At 44.6% G+C, this 19276-nt stretch overlaps 1 protein-coding gene across 7 annotated transcripts in view; it reads left to right on the plus strand.

Annotated features, from left to right (window-relative positions):
• Positions 1-19276, plus strand: part of MPZL1 (myelin protein zero like 1) — a 41489-nt gene that overhangs the window by 11594 nt on the left and 10619 nt on the right. For 2 of the 7 annotated variants that reach the window (XR_005826232.1, XM_040582997.1), the window contains exons 1-4: positions 6252-6562; positions 9814-10027; positions 14778-14910; positions 18263-18368. Coding sequence is in view for 6 of the 7 variants with exons in the window: in XM_040582997.1 (XP_040438931.1) it covers positions 6254-6562; positions 9814-10027; positions 14778-14910; positions 18263-18368 (762 nt within the window). In the remaining variant the exon portion in view is untranslated. The other 5 variants (XM_040582999.1, XM_040583000.1, XM_040582998.1 and 2 more) reach the window with 5 other exon arrangements.

Genomic DNA, 19276 nt, shown 5'->3' on the forward strand with positions numbered 1-19276 from the left:
CTAACGAGCTCTAGGCTAATATACAGTGAGGCAAGGCAGCCCCAGGGGAAGCACAGAGACCTGTCCCTTAATAGCTAAACAGCAATCACAGCTATAAATTTGATCTAGCACATTCCAATCAGATCTGCTGTTATCTTGAACTCTTTGTGCCCCGTTTTGGGCGCCAAAAAGGACTGTCGTGGTTTAGCCCTGACCGGCAACCCAGCCCCACGCAGCCACTCGCTCACTCCCCCCCACGCAGAGGGATGGGGAGGAGGATCGGGCAGGAATGTAAAACTCAAGGGCTGAGATAAGAACAATGTAACAGGCAAAGCAAAAGCCGCGCACGCAAGCAAAGCAAAGCAAACCCAGGGATTCGTTCCCCACCCCCCACGGGCAGGCAGGGCTCGGCCATCCCCGGGACAGCGGGGCTCTGGCACACAGAACAGCGACTCGGGAAGACAAACGCCATAATGCCAGATGTCCCCATCTTCCTTCTTCCCCCAGTTTATATAGCCAGCATGACGTCCCATGGTATGGAATATCTCTTTGGCCAGTACCTATAATTGCAGGAGGGCACTATAACTATGTGCTGGTTTTCCAAAATGTTTTGTAGGGGTCTTGCTGCTGTTGTTTCATGCTGATTTTACAGGGAATTTGTGCTTTGTGGGTGAAAGAACTAAATGTCATGCAACTATAGTTGAGACTGCTGTCAATAGTAGACTTCGATATTTCACAACACGCTTGACATTAAGAGTATTTCTTAACAAAAGCGCTGTTTCACAAGTGTGTGTTGGTTTTTTGGCTTGTGACCCCTGGTCATCAGAAAGTCCCAGGTCCTTCTCTCTGATCAAACTTCTGGGCTGCTGGGAAAACCCTGGTGAACGTAACAATACACTGACTTTTCTGTTGTTTTATTGAGACCTTTAAATGTGAACTGCTCAGGTGCTGCTGTACTAATGCACTTCTTTCCATTTTCCTGATCTGTGACTCCGTCATCAACTTGTAACCTGTAACAGCCTGTCTGAATCTTTCCATCTTTCTTTCATCAGACTTTTTGATTATTTCCTCATAAGAGACTTTATTTATAAATCGTATGAATGTCTCTATTACTAGGTATCTGTAAGATAAATGAAGCAAGTTGCTTGTATTAATTAATAAACTGATGACTAGCCATTTCAAGAGGAAGGGAGTGTTAACGCTTTTCCCAGTGTAGGGTGGGAACTGTAAGCATCTAGTATTTAGTGATCTGATAAAAGTTTCCGCTTAGGCTGTGTTTGTGCTTGTGGAAATAAGATGCCTGTGATTACAGTATTAATTGCTTGCATTCTTGGTTTGTTAAGACTCCTAGTGATCAAGCTGAATTGGATCCAAGGGAATTGAGTTTATTTTGATGTGTTCATAGGCTTAGTTAGCAGAACTTTTTCATTGAATCCAAGATCTCAGTGGAGACTCTGTTCTACAAAGAAATTTTAATTAGCTCAGTGTTAATTAGTGTAAACCTTCAGTGCAAGGAAGGATTTCCTTGTCCTGTGCTACCAAACCAAGTTTTCAACCTTCGCCTAGTAGAGTGGGGGCCGTATTTCTGTATACAAAAATGTAGAACAAAAGCAGTTCTTGCCCGAAAGATTTTTATTTTTTTTTAACCACTAGGAAACAAGTGTAAGCAACCAGGGGATAGAAGTAAAGGCAGGAAAAAACACCTTCAGCTTTAGCATCCGTTGATCTCCGAGCAGTGGCAGCTTAGGCGCTGTTGGATTTATACAGATGCTGTTACCAGATATTTTGGAGGCACTTAAGAGGTCTTGAGGGAAGTTAAATAAGTTTTCAGTTTTTGAGCAGATCCTCCCAGGCATGAGGGACAGTGCCTAGAAGGTACTGCGACGTGGATTTGAAAAGTCTGATGAGATCAATGCTGTAACATGGCTGGGGCAAGAGTCCCTTCATCCTGAAACAGGGAGGGGTGACTGGACGCTTGGTGTCATTTAAATGACCGTGGCATGCATAGGTCGATCTCTATAACCCTGTGTAAAGTTGTCGTGTCAGTTCGTGACCTTGTAACTTGTTTCTGGGGAGGGGACCATGATTTGCATATTATTGTGTTTAATGGAGGATATAGCCTTGAATGTAAGCAGTTTGTGGTAGCGGACAAAGGGAAGTATCCAGACTTTGACCTGTAGGATAGCCAGCAAGTAACTTAAACCAGTATTAAGTCAATATAATAACGCTGGTTAATTGGAGATGTTGTATAATGGGTAGTGCTTGCTCTGGGCGTGTGTTGTTGAGTACTACATCTTCTATAGTCAATTAATGGAGGAAAGCAGTGATCTTGCCTATGCAGTGTCTTCCTCTTCTCAATGTCACCCTTGGAGCAGTTTGGTTACCGGGAACTGTGATACTTACTGGTCTGTTACTGACCATCTGTCCAGAGCAGAAAGGACATCACAGTAACGAAGGCCAAGATACAGACTGGAGTTTTTAGACCAGTGTCAGCTGAGCAGGTGGCTAGAAACTCTGAAAGACTCTGTCTTGACCTCAGAAGAGTTCAAAGTCAAAGATGCTGTGCAGGTTATGAATTGGAGAGACATGTGGCAGGTCCGTGGTGATAAATGCAGTTGTGGAGGGCTCTGAGGGAAGAAATGAACTCTGTTTTCATCCCATTTAGTGTGAGCTGACAACTTAGCATTGACAAAGATGTCAGACTGAGACTGTTCTTTGAACATAAGGAGACAGATCCTGAGCAGAGACACAGATCTGAGTAGTCAGTGCAGTGATGGGAGCTGAACTTGTTTTGCAGGTGAGATCCCTGAGACAAGATACTGAGGAAAAAAAAAGAGACCTGAGAATAGAGAGAGCGTTGATGAAGAGTGGCGATCCATGATGGGAACAATAAGAAAAGATTAGTAAGTAAGTAAGAGTAGTAAGATTTTTAAGAGTGTCATGTCCTGTTTCAAGAGTAGGAGGATTGTCTGAGAAGGAAGGTGAGGCTGGAGTCTTCATTGAAGTGTGGGGGCTGAAAACGGAGCTGGTGAGAGCTGGTATAGTTGGAGCAGTTTTAGCTCCAACAACTCTAGAGGTGAAAAAGAAATGGCTGAAAAGGCATAGGTGGGTTTTTTTTCCTGACAGTTTTGATGGTACGTGAGAAGAAGCATCCTTCTGCTGAAAAAAAGAATTAAAGCGGTTGAAGGCTGGAAGAGATGTTCAGAGGGAAATATTTGGGCTACGGGCAGTTGGACAGGGTGATGGGATCAAGGAGGATCTATGGGAGAAGAGCATATGTTTATCTTTGCCCTACCTACCTTGCAGACCTTCTCTTCCTAAAGCTCTCTTCTGTCTCAGACAGTCTCCTGTGATAATTTTTTTTCTTGAGAGGAACTAGGCTGAGTAAGCTTGAGGAATGGAGAAGTAAGTGTGACTGCAATATGACTCAGAATTCAGCTTTTCCCAGCTGAAGTATTAAAAAAGCTGGAGGAGCTGGAAGAAGGATGTAATCCTGGCAAATGTGGAAAGAGAAGGAAAAGAGCTGGAGCTGGAGATGATCCATGTGGATTTTATTAGGGCAGAAGAGGCCAAAAAGTTCAAGGTAGTGGGAACTGCCACCCTATCAGTGAAAGTACAAGAGCAGAGGGCTAAGGGTGAACAAATGTCAAATGTTATGGCCTCTCTATCACTTCTAAACAATCACATTAAGATATGAGGAACTGGTGTCTCATGCTGTAAGACCACAGAGGCAGGAAAAATATTTTGAGGCGGTGCACATTGAAAGAACAAATAAAATGAGGGGCTTTTTTTAGGCTGGGGGAAGAGAATGAGCAAAGAAAACATGGAGCTGGGACAACAACAGAACATATGAAAGTTAAAATTGCTGGAAATATGTGTACAAGATTACACAGTTCCTGCCTCCCCAGACTGTAGAGAGAAATTGGCTTTTAATTTTTTTTTCTTTTGCTTTGCTACAGTTCTCTCACAGGTTGCTGGTGAGTTAGAACAGTGACTTCTTTAGATGAAGCAGATCTGTGCTACCCACTGCCTGTGTGTGGCAAGGAGTTCTCCGTACCACGTACAAGCAGACAATGTCTGTGCAGACTCTTTTCCTCCTACACAAATGCTGAGGGCATCTTGCTTGTTTTATGCTTGAAAGGAAGGCTTGTCCTGTGGCTTGGATGCAAAACAATGGGTTTTATTTATTTTTTCTTTTCTACTCCATTAGCTGGAAAAAATACATAAAGCACAGCAGCTCTGAGTTCATTTCATTGAACTGCTAGAAGCCTTTGTATATTCCAAATAAATATTTGGTAATTGTTTTACAAAGGAATATTTTTTGGCCCATAGTCCAAGTACGTACAAGAGAAAGGAAGCTCTGATACAACCTCTTGGGGAAAATAATCCCCCTCCCTTAGGGTGCTGTTCCCCTTTCACTGGTCAGAAAGGAGAGAAGCGGTGGCCGGGGAGTCCGAGGGATCAGGGGTAACCTGACGGGACTGAGGAGTTTGTGAGTTTGAGGAGTGAACAGCGTGGACTCTGACTGGCAAAATGAGTGAATGATGGTTTCTTCTGGTTCTGGCTATTGTAATTAAACTGATACGCTTAATTTTCCCACCCCTGCGGTGTTTGTGTGCTCGTTCCGTGTCCCCTGGGCATGTGCTCTGCGTTCCCCTGGCTTGCCATGTGCCTGGGTGAGAGACAGCGGTTCCCACAAAGCCAGCCGCGTCGCCATCCTTGGGTGTATCCACATGGCCGGGGTGTTTTGCATTTCTTTCGTCTTTCAGCCGTTTCATGGACGGAACTACAGCTTCCAGAGCTCGCAGGCGGGCTGTGTGGCGTGGCCAGCTGCCTGCTGTGTTGGTGGCCCTGTGCTGCGGCCGCTCAGCTGGGGATGCCCAAGAGATTCTCGGGGCGGAGGGAGGAAGATGGGAAGTGGCACAGCTCACGTGAGCTTTGTTTTCTTGGGGAACGAGGCTTAAATTTGCCTGTGTAAAAGACGGTTTCTAAAATTCCCTACGGAGCGTGGGCTTTGCTTAATTTTAAGCTGCGATAAAATAATCTGATTTAAGGCAAACCTACATGTTAGGATGGTCATGTCACTCGAAGGAAGCTTGCTGTCTGACTTTGAAGGCTGCTGAGCTGGTAGCTCTCACTGGCTAAAAGCATGAACCCCGTGATTTAAGGACTAATGTAGGTTTGGTTGGTTGGTTGGGTTTTTTACCCTGTCTTTGGCTGGACTCGTTCTTTTCAGTTTGCCTACTTCAAGAGCTAGTTTGTTTGAGAAATAAATCAGCTAAGATACTGAAGAAGCAGGAAGACTTGCTTTCCTCTTCAAATAAGGGAGGAGCCCCCCTGTATTTAAGATATTGTAGCTCAGAAATACAGAATCACGTCATCAGAAGCAGATTACTAGTACCGTCTCTGTGCTGAAACCTATGGTTTAATAAAACCCAAAACGTCACATTTGAGTTACCGAGGGCACATGGCCTATGTGCATCCAGCCGCAGTGATTTTACAAGATTTTTGTTTTCACACGGACGTGACACAAACGCTGAAAGACATTGTTTTGTGATGTCACAAGATCATGCCTTGGTTCTTAACATAAACTTGAATGAATATGCAGATGTATCTTTGCTTAAATGTGGATAGGGGTAGTGTCTTTGTGGTTTAAAGGGTGCCAGATAAGCAATATGTTCAGCAGGTTTTCCAAATCACACTGAATCTCACTCAGTCTGTAGGAAAACCACCAGTACCAGCACAGTATTTGCCTTGATTACTTTAATCCTGGGGGGTGGTTGTGGTCTGCTGTTTTGCCCATGCGTAAGCCTCATGGCAGAAGAAAACTTAAACTGCTGTCATGTTTCTGAACTATAGCTGAGTGATTGTTTGTGAGGGCTTGCACATGAGGACCTCAGAGGCTGCCAGAGAGCGGATCAGATGGCGTAGCTGGGAGCCAGAGAGCTTTACTCCTCAGCTTTCTGGAGGTGAACTTTTGTTCTACCTACAGCTGAGAAAAACTGGAGATGGGAAACAAGATGTGAGCCAGAGAGGAAACTGAGTAATAGCCGAGTTCAAGATGTTAGTTCCTCCGATGGGGCTTGTTTATTACAATGTCTGCTGGCAGTAGTAGGAAAGAGTTTTAAACTCATCCTTTGCACTATAGAATTGACTTCCACAGACTGTTGTAGAGGAAACCTCTGTGGATGGAAAACATCCTGTAACAGATAATGCAAGGAAAGAGAAGTGAACTGGCCTGCTCTACACTGGTTTATATTGCAGGTACAATGCAATGTCTGTGCGCACTCTTGGTGTAGGAGTGGGTGATGTCTTTTCCTCTTACAAGCAACGTGATATGAACTTCTTGATTCTCGAAATCTCGAAATCAGCACTGATGCCGCTTGTTCTCCTTCTTTCTTCTCTTTACCTTTCCCATACAGTCAAAGTATCAGCAGTAGAGGTCAACACACCGGAGGAGATATTTGTGGAGAATGGGACAGACGCAAAGCTTCCATGCACATTTACATCTGTGGAAGTGATCAGCAGCGCAGCATCTGTTTCTTGGAGTTTTCAACCAGAGGGAGCTGCAACTCGTATCTCAGTAAGGAATGGCTGCAGGGGAACAAATCTGGGAGGGGAGGCTGTGATAAGGATTCAGAGGTCTTTTAGTTGGCTCAGGATCAAGCAGATACGAATTGGAGCCTCCTTTCATGTGTCGCGTCTTCATCACTGTGATTTTAGGGGGGCTTTTAAAAAGATGTTTAAAAGTATTGCCATATGCTAGATCTCTGCAAAGACAGGAGTGTGCAGCAGCTGTAAAATATACCAGTACTTTGTTAAACAGTCAGAGGAGAGGGGTTTTGGTGTGGTAGCAGTATGTATGAAGCAGATGAGCATCTAGGAATCTTCTCCTAAGTTCTGTATCCTCTTGCACTTGAAATGAGCTGCAGAGCGGTGCACTGAATGATGGCTGTCACAGAATCTGGGTTACTGCTATTACAGTGTTACATTGTGTGTTGTACATGTTGATTATTTTCTGCTTGTGTACTGTATAGCCTCTGTTTGAAAGGGTTTAAAGCAAGACCAGTCCCCCTGGTTTCAGAAGAGAATTGAATTGCTCAAATCAGTAAGCAGTTGCTTCCTCACGTCTTAGTTTTTTGACAAGAGAAAAATCAGACTAGCAAGCAACTTAGGCTAATAAAAATTGCCATCGCTCGTTTCCTCTGCGTTGAGCACAGGTGGGCTCAGATCCTTTGGTTGTGAAACTTCAAAGAAGTAGCTTTGGTAGGTTGTTAGCTGTCTTCTTCCTCTGTCGCGTAAGCTGTGCGCACCTGAGTCAGCTCTGACACTTCTGCTTCTCTCTTATTCCTTGCCCTGAGTGAGAATTTAGAGGAAGCAGAACAAAGGACTGCGGGGCAGCAGGAAAGATGCTCAGCCTGTTTGTCTCCTTCCCTCTACTGCAGCCGTGAGGTCATTTAAACTCTAGGAGCCCTTCAGTGCTTAGAACAGAGATGATACAAAACAGTGTATGAGCATCTTACTCAATATAGAGAGCTCTGAAGAATCAAATCTGAACTCTCAGTGAATAAGTATTTAGTTTGGAAAAGGGAACTCTTCTCTTCGGCAAGCCAAAGCAGTAGCTGGGCAAAAGCTTAAGGAAGTAGGGCATGTTTCCTGCCAGTGTGGAACAGGATGGCTGAAAAGAAGCCATCTGTTTTCCTCTCCCCATAGACATATCCATCACATATCCTGTTTTGCCCTTCCCTTTGTGCATCACAGTCCAAACCCTTTATTGCAGAAATACAACTTCAGGACATAGTATTTTTTTGGAAGCGAAGTCGATTTAGACCTTCTACCTGGATGCAGTTATCAGCACAACTGAGAGAAAAGCAAATTATTTTTGAGCAGAAGTGACCCAGCATGGTCTGATGTTAATTCCCCGTTTCTTTTGAGGAGGTGGGGGAGGTATAGAGGGAAGATTATTTTGTTTTATGAACCCAAGTCTTGTTCATTACATGGCTTGATGGGCATTGATTTGAAAGATCAGTCTCATGATCAGCTTATATCTGAGCTAAGTCCATACTGCACCTGGAAAGGATGGTCCTGTGCCTCTCCAGAATCAGCACTGCAATCTTGCGGCAGCGTGGTGAGGCTGAAAGCTTCCCCTGCTTGTCCCCTTCTCCCGTCACATGCCCAGTTATAGAGACAGCTCTGCAGGAAGGAAATGTCTGATGACAGCAGAGTTTCACAATTGGCTTAAACCAGTCTAAACCTGTCAGCTTTAGGTTTCGGTAGAAGTTTTGTGTTAAATCACTTAATCATAAGCATGGAGTGGCTTGAGTCACTTAGCTCGTGTTTCAGGACAGACTTTACTTTGTGATTTCTCCTTCCCCAGGTGAGGACACCTAGAGAGCTGAGGAATCTGTGTCTTGCCTTCTAGACTTCCAGTCGGATGACTCCCCTGTGCCCAGGGGTGTGGTAACGCAGTGCCCCAGTGCTAAAGGTTATAATCCAGCTGGAAACGCTGCAGACTGATGCAGATTTCCTCCAAAATGTTGACAGATGACTGTGTGCTAGCAGACTTCCTACCAGATGAGTTGGTTGGATTTGTGCTAGCCTGTAAACAACAGATAAGTGTCAGATTGACTGCAGCCCAACAGATGGTCATGTGCACATACTTGATCTGGATAAGAACTGTGCTGCCAGGTGATGAGGCCTGATATCCCGATTGTGGGTCTGACGGAGAGGGTGTTGGAAAGGCGAGCCTCAGATCAAGGATAGGAACAGGAAAAGAGATGGGAGATGACTTGAATGGGAAGAGAACTGGCTTGTAGCCAGTCTGGTGGCAGAGAGACTGCTTTGTAAAGAACGCTGTAGAAAGAGGAGGCTGGAATATTGTCTTAAAGTTTTTCAACCATGCTCTGGAGACTGAACTGAAGAGGGTTCAGGTTGATTCTTGGTTGAGTTAAGTTTGTTTTGCTCTCTTTTAGAAGGTGAAATTAAGAATGAATGTGGTCCTGCAGTATAGCCTTGATCCCTCTATTAAGGTTATGGCCATTGTTCAAACATCCCATATGTTTGAAAGCAGAGTTGTCCTGTAGAAGTCTGTACAATTCTGCTGTAAATTCCAATTTGAGTCAGTATACCAAGGAAAAATGCGGTTTCTCTTCAGACTGTACCAAACAGGTTCATTCTTCCAAGGACTTTTGGTCATGTCTAGGGAGTGCAGGGCCAGTGTGCAACTTCATTGCCTAAAAACTGGGAAACAGTTATGTTTAGTTAATGTGAAGGTTTCTGGAAAGCAGCTAGGTACACCCTTAGTTACGGGATTATTTTGGGGGTGGAGGGAAAGAGGGTATTGCCTGTTAATTTAGCTGTGCTGCAGTTGCAAGTAACACATTGCAAAACACGAGATAGGAAACTTGGTATCCTTTTCCTACGAGGATGCAGAAGTCTTCCTGTACCTGAAAGACTGATGGCTGTGATGCAGAACTGTTCTGTTCTTTAATTATTCGCAGGTTAACTGCCTTTTTCTCTTTCTTCCACCTCCTTGTCTGAGAAACGCCATGTCCCCAAAACCAGGAAAAAAAAACCCTAAAAAACCCAACCACAAAACAAAACCAGCAGAGAGTGAAACTTGGAGTCTGTTGCGGTAGTATAATTGAGGTATAAGCCATAGTGTGGTTATGCAAGCCAGGCTGAAGTGGTGAGGCAGGAGGAAAAAAAGATCTCAAAATACTGGCTGTATATAATACAGTGGATTCTGGGAGAATGCAGTAATAGTGAGAGAAGCAATGTAGCTCTGTGATCTCTAATTGCATTGTTCTTATATCCTCTTTTCCTTGACTGCAGTTTTTCTATTACTTTAATGGAAAGCCATACCCTGGAAAGGACATACCATTTAAGGACAGGATCACTTGGGCTGGAGATCTTAACAAGAAAGATGCTTCAATCAGTATATCAAACATGCAGTTCCGGGACAACGGCACTTACATTTGTGATGTCAAGAACCCACCTGACATTGTTGTCAAACCAGGAGAAATACGAGTTAGAGTTGTGGAGAAAGGTATTCACCCTATATATTTTTTTTTCCTTCCTTTTTTTCCTGCCTCCCCCTTCTGTGTCTGTCACTTTTCTTGGGGGTGGGGGAGTAGCCTGGAGGGAACAGCTGTCTTTTTAACCATCTTCTTACAGGTCCTAATAATTGAACCGATATTCTGTCAGCTGTTTAAAAACCGGAATGTCGTATACCCTTTTCCTCTATACCTACTAATCCCTATGCTTTTAACACGTATTAGCAAAAACTGATGGAAGCCTTGATGAAACCCCATCTTCTTGTTTCAAAGTCCTATGATTTTTTTTTTTTTTTTCCTGTATTTTGCTACATCAGGGGTTAGGATGACTTTTGAAATCTGGGGAGCAAGGAGAGAAAGTGGCAGACTCTTCTTTTTGGAACCCATCCTGTATATATACTGGAAAATAATCATCTGGGCCAAGCATCTACGGACAGACAGTGAAACGCTACTGTCTGACGTGTGAAGGTGTTTGTGTTGGATGTGCATTCAGTCTGCTTTACTCAGATGTTCTTACAGTATCCTTGGTGACTCCTATAAACTGGTAGGGCTGGCTACTTGCAGTCATTTAAGGCTTCTGCTTAGCATTTGGTAACAATGATCACAGCTCAAGAGCACTTCTATTCTCTGTGTCAATTTGGCTCTTTATTTCCCTCGGCCACCCAAAATATTTGATTGTTCTAGCTAAGCTGGAGGTCAGCCAAAGTGTGACTGTTCCTACAATGAAATGGTTCTTACAGTGATAAGATTTCCAGATTTATGTTGAATAAGGACAAGAATAAATGTTGAATTCATAAGTGGCAGTGCTGGTACAGCTATTCCATTAGATGTTAATATGTTAGGGAAGATGCGTATGTGTATGCCGTAATTAGGATGATACTGCTGCTGTCACAGGTGTGTACCCTGGCTCGTGAGGTCATTCCATGTGTTTAGGTAGGCAAGGTCTGTATCTAACTCTTCTCTTCACAGAGCGGTTTGAGTTTCGTGGGACCTCCAGAGGTCCCACCGTCGCTTAGAACTTTCTGTTTCTGCAAAGTTTGAAGTCTGTATAAAACAGGATCAGTTTATTTTCTTACAATGCATTGATAGTCTCCCCAAAGAAGCAGTAAAGCAACTGCTGGTTTGGCAAAGTCAGGCTGTCTTGGCAAAAAAAAATAAATTTTCAGATTTTAACCCAGGTTAAGCAAATGAAGACTGGCTTCACTACACTAATTTAGCTGATGTTTTTCAACAGACTTGCATGCCAGTTTCCCCATAGGTGGAGCATCTGGACAAGAGAATCTGTTTCTGAAGGGAACCCTGTATTTACCAATACTTCCCGACATCAGAAAAATGGGCAATGCTTGTCTTCAAATTCTCAGGAAGACTTTGAAAACAGGTTTTCAAGCTATAGCTGTAACACTGTCTCGCATTCAGACTTTACCTGAAAGTACTGCTCTTGTAATAGGTTGTAACTCATCCTGAACTGAGCTGGAGGAAATTTTTCGATGGAAATGAGTGTATATCAACGTGGGTTTTTTTTGGGGTTTTGTTTTATTTCTTTCCCCAGTATGTATACATTTAATTGTTCTGAATCATGTCTGGTGTTGTGAACTGTTCAAAGCCACATACTTACTTTACACCTTTAAGTGTTCTCATAGACGCTTGGTTAGCCTTGGATTTTTTGGTTTAAACATTTAATAAGATCTGGGTTGCCTTAACTGTTTAAAATTGCCAAGCCAACTCAGCTGATTTTCACTGCAGTATCTCCGTAGCGTTTGCACAAACAGCTCCATCAACTCTGTTGGAAGAATCCTACTGGCAGGAATGAGAAGCGAGATTATTCTTTCATTAGGGCATCTGAATCTGGAAAGGGCTGCTGTTCAAAGCCCAAGTGACAGAAATGTGTAGGGAATTCCAAGTCCTTACGTTAGGCTGACCCTGCTTGTAATAGGAAGCTGCTTAACATGGTGTTCAAGACAGCTTGTGTCATCTGGAGGTGGGCATCTTTGGTCTGAACTCTCCTGGGGGGAGAAATTAGAATTGCCCTATGAAAATCTTTGTACTGAGCAGCAATGGAAAACTTTGGGGTTTTGCCTCTTTCATAAAACTGATACTAACACACTGAAGAAAAATGGAAATTGCTTTCAATTACGGTGGTATTTAATGAAAAGTTTTCTTTGAAAGGCTGGATTTTTGGCTTGTGTTAAGCTATTAACCTAGATGTTAGCTTTCAAAGCTGGTGTTTGGTTATGTAGCTGGGACTGTTAGTGAAGCCATTGGCTGCTCTGCAAGTACTTAGGAGGAATTCATGTAAGTGTGGAATGCTGAAGAATATAAGAAAAACATGGTGGGGAGACAGTCTTCTGCTGAGCTATGTGGTTGTAAAATGGTGCGAGCTTTTTTGTGGTCTGTTGGACCATGTTCTGGGAGGCACTAAAGCCAGACTCTAGATTCACGTGCAAGCAGTTTCCTATTTATTTTTTTTTTTTAATATGGTCTTAAAAACCTGTCAACAGAACATAACTGCTGTCCTTTACTCAGATTCAGCCAACCAAAAGACCCCACCTGAGTCAAAGAAATGGCAAAACTGTCAGATTTTTGGTATCGGTCTCTCAGCAGACACTCTGCGCTATCGTTGTGGATTGCTGCTTACTTTCTTGCTCTAAGAAAGCGTCTGTGGGTTTTTTCTTGTGTAGAAGGCAACAGCTGCTCTGCTAACAGAAATGCATGTCTGTTTTGATCCTTTTGCAGACAGTTATTCCTGCACTTGGAAAGGTGAACAAGCACAGCAACTAGGGAACTACTGCTTCTTAATGCCCCCAAATAAATTTATCTTTGCATGGGCTCAAATGCAATCTCGCTCTTCATAACTGAAAAGTGTTATCATTTGTAGGACTCTCTTCCTTAATAACAGACGGATCTCTGGGATGCTGAAAGGTTCTGGAAAGAAAGGGTGCCTTCCTTTAAATTGTGGCACTCGTGCCTTCATCTTAATTTCTTACTAAGACTCTGAATTACCATTTTGTTATGAACTGGCGTCTTAACGCTGGAGAGCTAGGAAAGCTGCTGACGCGATATTCGGCCAAATGATGGTACTTGATGAGTGAAACAGCTAGAGTTCAGGTAGCCCTTCTCCTGAAAGTCACTGGACTCAAAGTGAACGCTATTAAATGTAAGCCCTCTTTTCTTAGTGTGATGCTTCAGGGTACTGTGACGTGCTGCTCCCTTCTAGGTAAGTATGTCAAAATGGGCTTGGTCTGTAGCCTGGCAAATGTGCTGGGAATGCTCTGTATAACCGTGGCCTGTGGTTCTTGCTGGAACCAGTCCAGCAAAGGGTCATTAAGATGATTTAAGGGACTGGACTACCTTTCCTATGAGGACAATCTGAAGGAGCTGGGGTTGTCTAGCCTGCAAAAGAGAAGAATGGGGTTTGTGTTGCCTGCAAAAGAGAAGAAAGGCTCAGGGGGATTCCCCCACGAGGTACTGGGGTACATTGGTAGGATTTAAAGGCTGCGCCAGGCTCTTCACTGGCACTAGTGACAGGACAGGAGGCACTGGGCGTAAATTGAAACACGGGAAATTCTGCCTGAATATAAGAAAACCCATTTTTACTGTGGTTGAACACTGGAGTAGGTTTCCCAAAGAGGTTATGGGGTCCCCTGTTCTGGGAGGCAGTCAAAACCAAACCAGACAGAGTATTGTGCAAACTGTGCTAGCTCACCCTGTTTGAGCATCGCGGTTGGGCTAGACAATCTTGAGACGTCACTTCCAACCTCAACAATCCTGTGAGGATCTGATGCAGGTATCAGAGGAAGGTTTTTCTAGATAAGGTGTTTTACAAGTGAATCAGCAGAAGATCCAATGGGTATTTGGTGCAAGTAGCTAGTGTAGCATGGAGTCTTGTAGGAAACCCTCTGGCCTGAGATTTTCCAAGTGTTAACCACAATTCTAGCGGAGAGGAGGGGCTTTGTTTCTTGGGAACAAACTCTGTTGGGGAAAATCTGTAACGGTAGTCTGTGTATTCTTTATCTTGCAAGTCTTTTGTACTCGTTCTCTGATTGGCCTTTATTTCTGGCTGCTCTTTCTTGGCCTCCTCTCCCCCCAGATTATATCGGGGAAAACGTGAGTAAAGCAATACTGTGTTCCTGTAAGCACATTACTAGTATCATATAATGATCCTGGCTTAAGAAGGGAAAGAATAACTCCGTAAAAACGTATAGAGATGTATTCTGAGACATCAGAATTATGTATAAACACGCTTAAGGGTGATCATGAGTGGTGGCCAGGCTGCTGCTGCAGGCTACCCAGAGAACACCCAGCCTTCGGGGCCCGTCGTCGGTTAGCTGTGCGTTACATTTAAATCGACTCTCCAGCCTGCCTGCCTTTTCCTGTTGCCCTCGCTGGGAATTGCCAGATGAATGTAACATCCCTCTCCACCCCCCCCCTCCCTTCAGATACAAAATAAGACAGGGTTGTCCTCATTGTCACTTGTGTTCCCTGACATGTGAAAATTCCTGGTTCAATATAAACTGTCTTCTGAAGGAGGGTGACGTTCGGAACGCTCTTGGTGTGTGCTCTGTTCATGCCTTACGCTGCTGGCTGCCTGCTATCGCTACCACTTGGGCTGCATGTTGTAATTCCTGGATGTTACGTTAGTGCCTTCTGCTCTAAATGAATCCAAGGTCAAGAGCGTTTGTGGTTTGCACTTCTGTTGATCAGGGAATGCAGAAGAGTTGAATGTTTTCTCCCTTCTCTCCCCAGACAGCCTGCCTGCGTTCCCCATTGCCATGGTGGCAGGGATAGTCATCGGTACGGTTACAGGTCTCTCACCGCTCATCTCTATTGTCGTGTGTCTTGTCATCAGAAAGAACAACTCTAAAAAACGATACTCTGGGTAAGAGATCTCCCTCCTCACCTGTGGATGGTGTGAGGAACATCAGCAGGATCAGAGGGAGGGCTTAGAGGGGGGTAGGAGTTGTTTCAGCCAAGCCTTGGCAATCACGGCTGGAGATAGGGTATGGCAGCGTGGAACACTGGTCATCTGCCCATAATGATTATCTTTGTACTGTGCTTGAAAAGATCTACTGACCATGAGTTGCACCTGAAAATCACTAAATGTTGGGGCTGATCCCCAGCCACAAGCTTATATGCCCTAAGAATAATTAATCCAAGATCCCCTGGCTCTGGTCCGTTCCCCTTCCCTCCCCTCCAGCCCTGCTTCCCTCTACCGCTCCCAACCCCCGAAGGAAAAGTGCCACACATGCACTTTTAAGGAATGCTCTGTGTCGAGATTAAGACTGGATTTTTCAGTTACCAGTGCCTGGCTCCTGAGCCTGGAGTATACTTGCCAAAACCCCATTCATCACCACACTTCAAAGTAAGGAAGGAGTAGCCACTCTGCATCCATTCTCATTCACTGTCTGTTTTTTGTTAACTGTTACCATCCCTGCAAGGTTTTAACGTTCGGGTAACTCCAGAGTGAAGCACAGATCTTTTGAGTGGGCATATGAAAAAGCAACAAGAACTAACAAAGGCAGGCTTGAGTCCTGTGGTGCTGGAACTTGGTGCTGGTGGGAGAGGCGCTTCCTTTTTTTCTCCTCTCTAATTAGCTGGTCATTTGCTTCTATAAGAAAGAATGAAAATTATGTATGTAGTCTTAGAAACAAACCCCAAACTTAAAACTCTCTTCTGTTCTTTCCACAACAAATATTCCTGCTTCCTGCAGGTTCTTTGTGTTGCCTGTGGGATAAAAGAAAATAACTCCAAGAATAAGCTTGTGGGGATTTCTAAATTAAACTTTGCCCTTCCCTTTTCCCAGTTGGAGAGCTTAGAGAAAGTGAGTTGGCTATTGACCAACGGTAAGGTTAAATACAGCAAAGGTGGCTCTGTGTGTGCTCAAAATTGTGTGGAAAGCCTGATTTTCCCCTTCTGCATGTGTCCTTCCCCTAAGAACTGAAAAGAAGCCTGCAATGTCATGCACCAGCAGTGTGCGTGAGGTGGTCCGCTTGCCTTGCTTCCTAGTGACCTGCTCTCCAGTGTCTCCCCGCTGAAGGACACGTGCTGGTGCTGAGCCTGGAGCAGTAGTTTATGCACTCTTAATTTCTTGTAGTAGCTTTAACTACTCTCTTGGGAAGGTAATCTCTGAGGTTTAAATACTGCTTTCACTGACCATGCCAGCTCTGCATGACACGTAAAGAGAAACCAAGTGTGCTGTGACCCCCTCCAAACTTATGGACTGTCTTCTACATGATGCTAACCCAGTGTGTGGTGGTGGCGGTGGTGGTGAGATGCACTTACTCTTAGATAACCATTCTGCCTTGAACCGAGGTGGGCCGGGGCATTGCGCGGCGTCTGGAACCCCTGCATGGCCACAGTCTCCATTCATGCTCTGACTTTGGTGTTTTTTGTGTTTTTTTTTTTCTTTCTGCCTTGGTGTGCTGGGATCGGATCCTGCTTACCTTCCTCTCCTTACAGAGATCCTGATATAGACGCCAGATTGGGAATGTAACAGGGCTGGGTCTTCTCTTCCAGTCCCACTAGACACCATGGTAACTAATCAAGTTGGTGGTTGCTGTTAATACCTGTGTGTGTGTGTGCACATTTCCTCTTCCTTTGCTGACTAACCAGCTAGCTCTCTACTAACATAACTTCACTGTAATTTGTGCTGGAATCTGTTGGCAAAGGGATGACGCATTTCACTGGGCGCTTGGGTTTCATTGTCTCGTGTCTGACTGGGGTGGAATTGCTGCTCATTGCAGATGCTGTCCCTCCATTTCTCCCAACAGTGAACTTGCCAGTGCATTGACTAAAGCACAGGAAATTCAGAGCCCTCTCTGTGTCAAAATAAAAGTAAATTCCCCGTAAGTGTTCCTCTGGCTCAGACAGCTCGGGTGTTTGAGAACTTGCAGTGATCTAAGTGCATTAGTTGCTTAAACCTGAATTACAACTTTTAGTGTAGCTTGGAGGAGTTTTGTGAATAAAGCAAACAATTCATGATCACGTCATTTGGTAACAGAAGGGCTGCTTTGTCTCTTGAGACAGTAGAAGCTCCTTGCCGTGATGGCTGGAGCAGTATTTTTATTTTTTTTCTTACTGCTGCACGTATGAGGAGCTAAGGAGCTATGGTTAGACTTACCACAGGATAAAAAAAGATTGCCCTGTGAGCAGGTGATCTGCTTAATGTCACTGTCCTCATTTGTTTGTTTCTATACTTGCTTTGTACACTATCTGTCTACAAAGATTGGGGGAAGAGGATGCCCAGTGGTCGGAGGGTTGTGGTAGCAAAGGGAACGCCTGTGTCTGCTGTCAGGGAGGTGGCTAGTTTACTTTCTTGAGTGCTTGGGTACCAGGGGGTGGTGAGGGTGTGGGTGGGGGTGTGGGTGGGTGGGTGGGAGTGTGTGTGTTGACCTAGCATTCACAGATCCATCACTGCAGTGCCCAGAAGCTGCTAACTATGTTTAAAGGGCATTTGCTCATATACTTGGTTCTGTGGTGTTCATTTCCGTGTCTGTCACAGGCTTGTTTTCTTTTCAGTCCTGCTTTAAGCAGATGGAAAGAAGCAAACGGAGAGTAAAAATTGGCAACCTTCTTTTAGGGGTGTCGGTTCTCACCACAAGACAGTTTTCTTGTTTGAAAACCAAGATTTGCCTGATTAGATATTCAAGTAGCTATATCAGGGCACGTAGCTGGAACGTCATGTGTGACTCAAAGTAATTGCTCCAGAGACTCGTGTCTCTTGTGGGTGGGCAGAATTATTTTGGAATCGTAGCCTAAACAAAAGCAAGGGAACTAATGTGGAGTTTGGTAGGAAGTGCCTTCCTGGTATGGAGAGCTGGTGGCTCTTCCAAGTGTCTGCTTTAACTGTTGCCTCCACGGCTGGGACTGTGTACCTTGTAGCTAGAAGATAATTGCTGCTGTTCACCCCTGTTAACTGAGTCTGAAGCTTCAGTGAAGGAACCACACGTGGCTTTAGACAGGTTGGGTTGAATGGGAATATCTAGGGACAGGGATTTTGGAGGAGCTGCTGTCCTATGTTAATAGTTGTTCCTTCATGTTGCTTACCAGTGAGACTCTGGGTGTGTGTTTTATTTCAGAATCCATTGTGTTCATTTTTACTTTGGCATAATCTGCCACATTCATCTTGCCATCACTCGTTTTTTTTTTTTGTTTTTGTTCTTTTTTTTTTTTTTTTTTCCTTTGTGCCTCTTGAACATTGTCGTGCAAACTCTGCTCTGCCACCTCGTCAGCTGCAGTACATCTGAGAGCTTGATGTCACCGGTTAAGCAGGCTCCGCAGAAGTCGCCCTCCGACACAGAGGGTCTGGTAAACAGCGTGCCCGCCAGATCACACCAGGTAAACTGCTTCCTGCTGCTTCCCGAAGCAGGATCCTCCCAGAGTGTTGGGGATATGGTATGGAAAAGATAAAGGCAGGGTGGGACACGTGAATTAGGTTCTGTCTGTTGAGGTGATGAGGGCGGGGGGGTAAAAGTGTGCTCTTCCAACAAGGGGTGGCCAGTAAGCTGGGGCTGGTGAGCTCTTCCGCAGAAGACTTAGTGCAATTGAAAGAATAGCATCTTGGTGGTGGTGAGATGCAAGTTCTTATGCCCTTGTTGTACTAATGTATAAAAAAAGATGGTTGTGATCTTGTGCGTTAACACACACAAGTGGTAGCGAAGCGCGAGCCTGGCAAGGATGAGCAGTGGACAGTGGGTAGCTGTTTAATGTAGAGACATTATCTACTAGATGCGTATTCCCCCCCATAAAGCTGCCTAATGTGTTCTAGGATTGTAACGGGAAGGAATTCTACTTAGTCTCTCATCACTGCGAAGGGCCATCCTCTGTGTGGTGCGCTTCCACCACGCGGAAAGGCGCCAGCGCGATGCAAACGCTGACAGTGATGATCAGCTTCGAGATGGCTCGTGCTGCTGAGAGCTCTCCTCTGCTGAGCCACCCGGCTTCTGGCTGCGGGCTTCAAATTGCCCCACTTTGTCTTGTGCTTGCTGCTGTTGGCAAAGTTCTGCTGACTTTGAAGGAGAAGGGTGGCTTTTGTCCAGACTTAACATCCCATGGGAAATGAGTCAGAGGGGAGAGAGCACGAGTCGGGCAGTTCTACCCAATACATGGTTACCTGTTACCAGTGCACAGGATTTCCTTATTTTTGCAAGCTGTTTCTTACCTCTTGATTTGTTTATTCCCGGCAATTTTCCTTGGGGTTAAGGATCCTGAGTGAGTTTAAGTCCGAAGTGGACTCTTTCTTAATT

Source organism: Falco naumanni, chromosome 2 (genome assembly GCF_017639655.2).
Source record: "Falco naumanni isolate bFalNau1 chromosome 2, bFalNau1.pat, whole genome shotgun sequence".
Classification (NCBI taxonomy): domain Eukaryota; kingdom Metazoa; phylum Chordata; class Aves; order Falconiformes; family Falconidae; genus Falco; species Falco naumanni.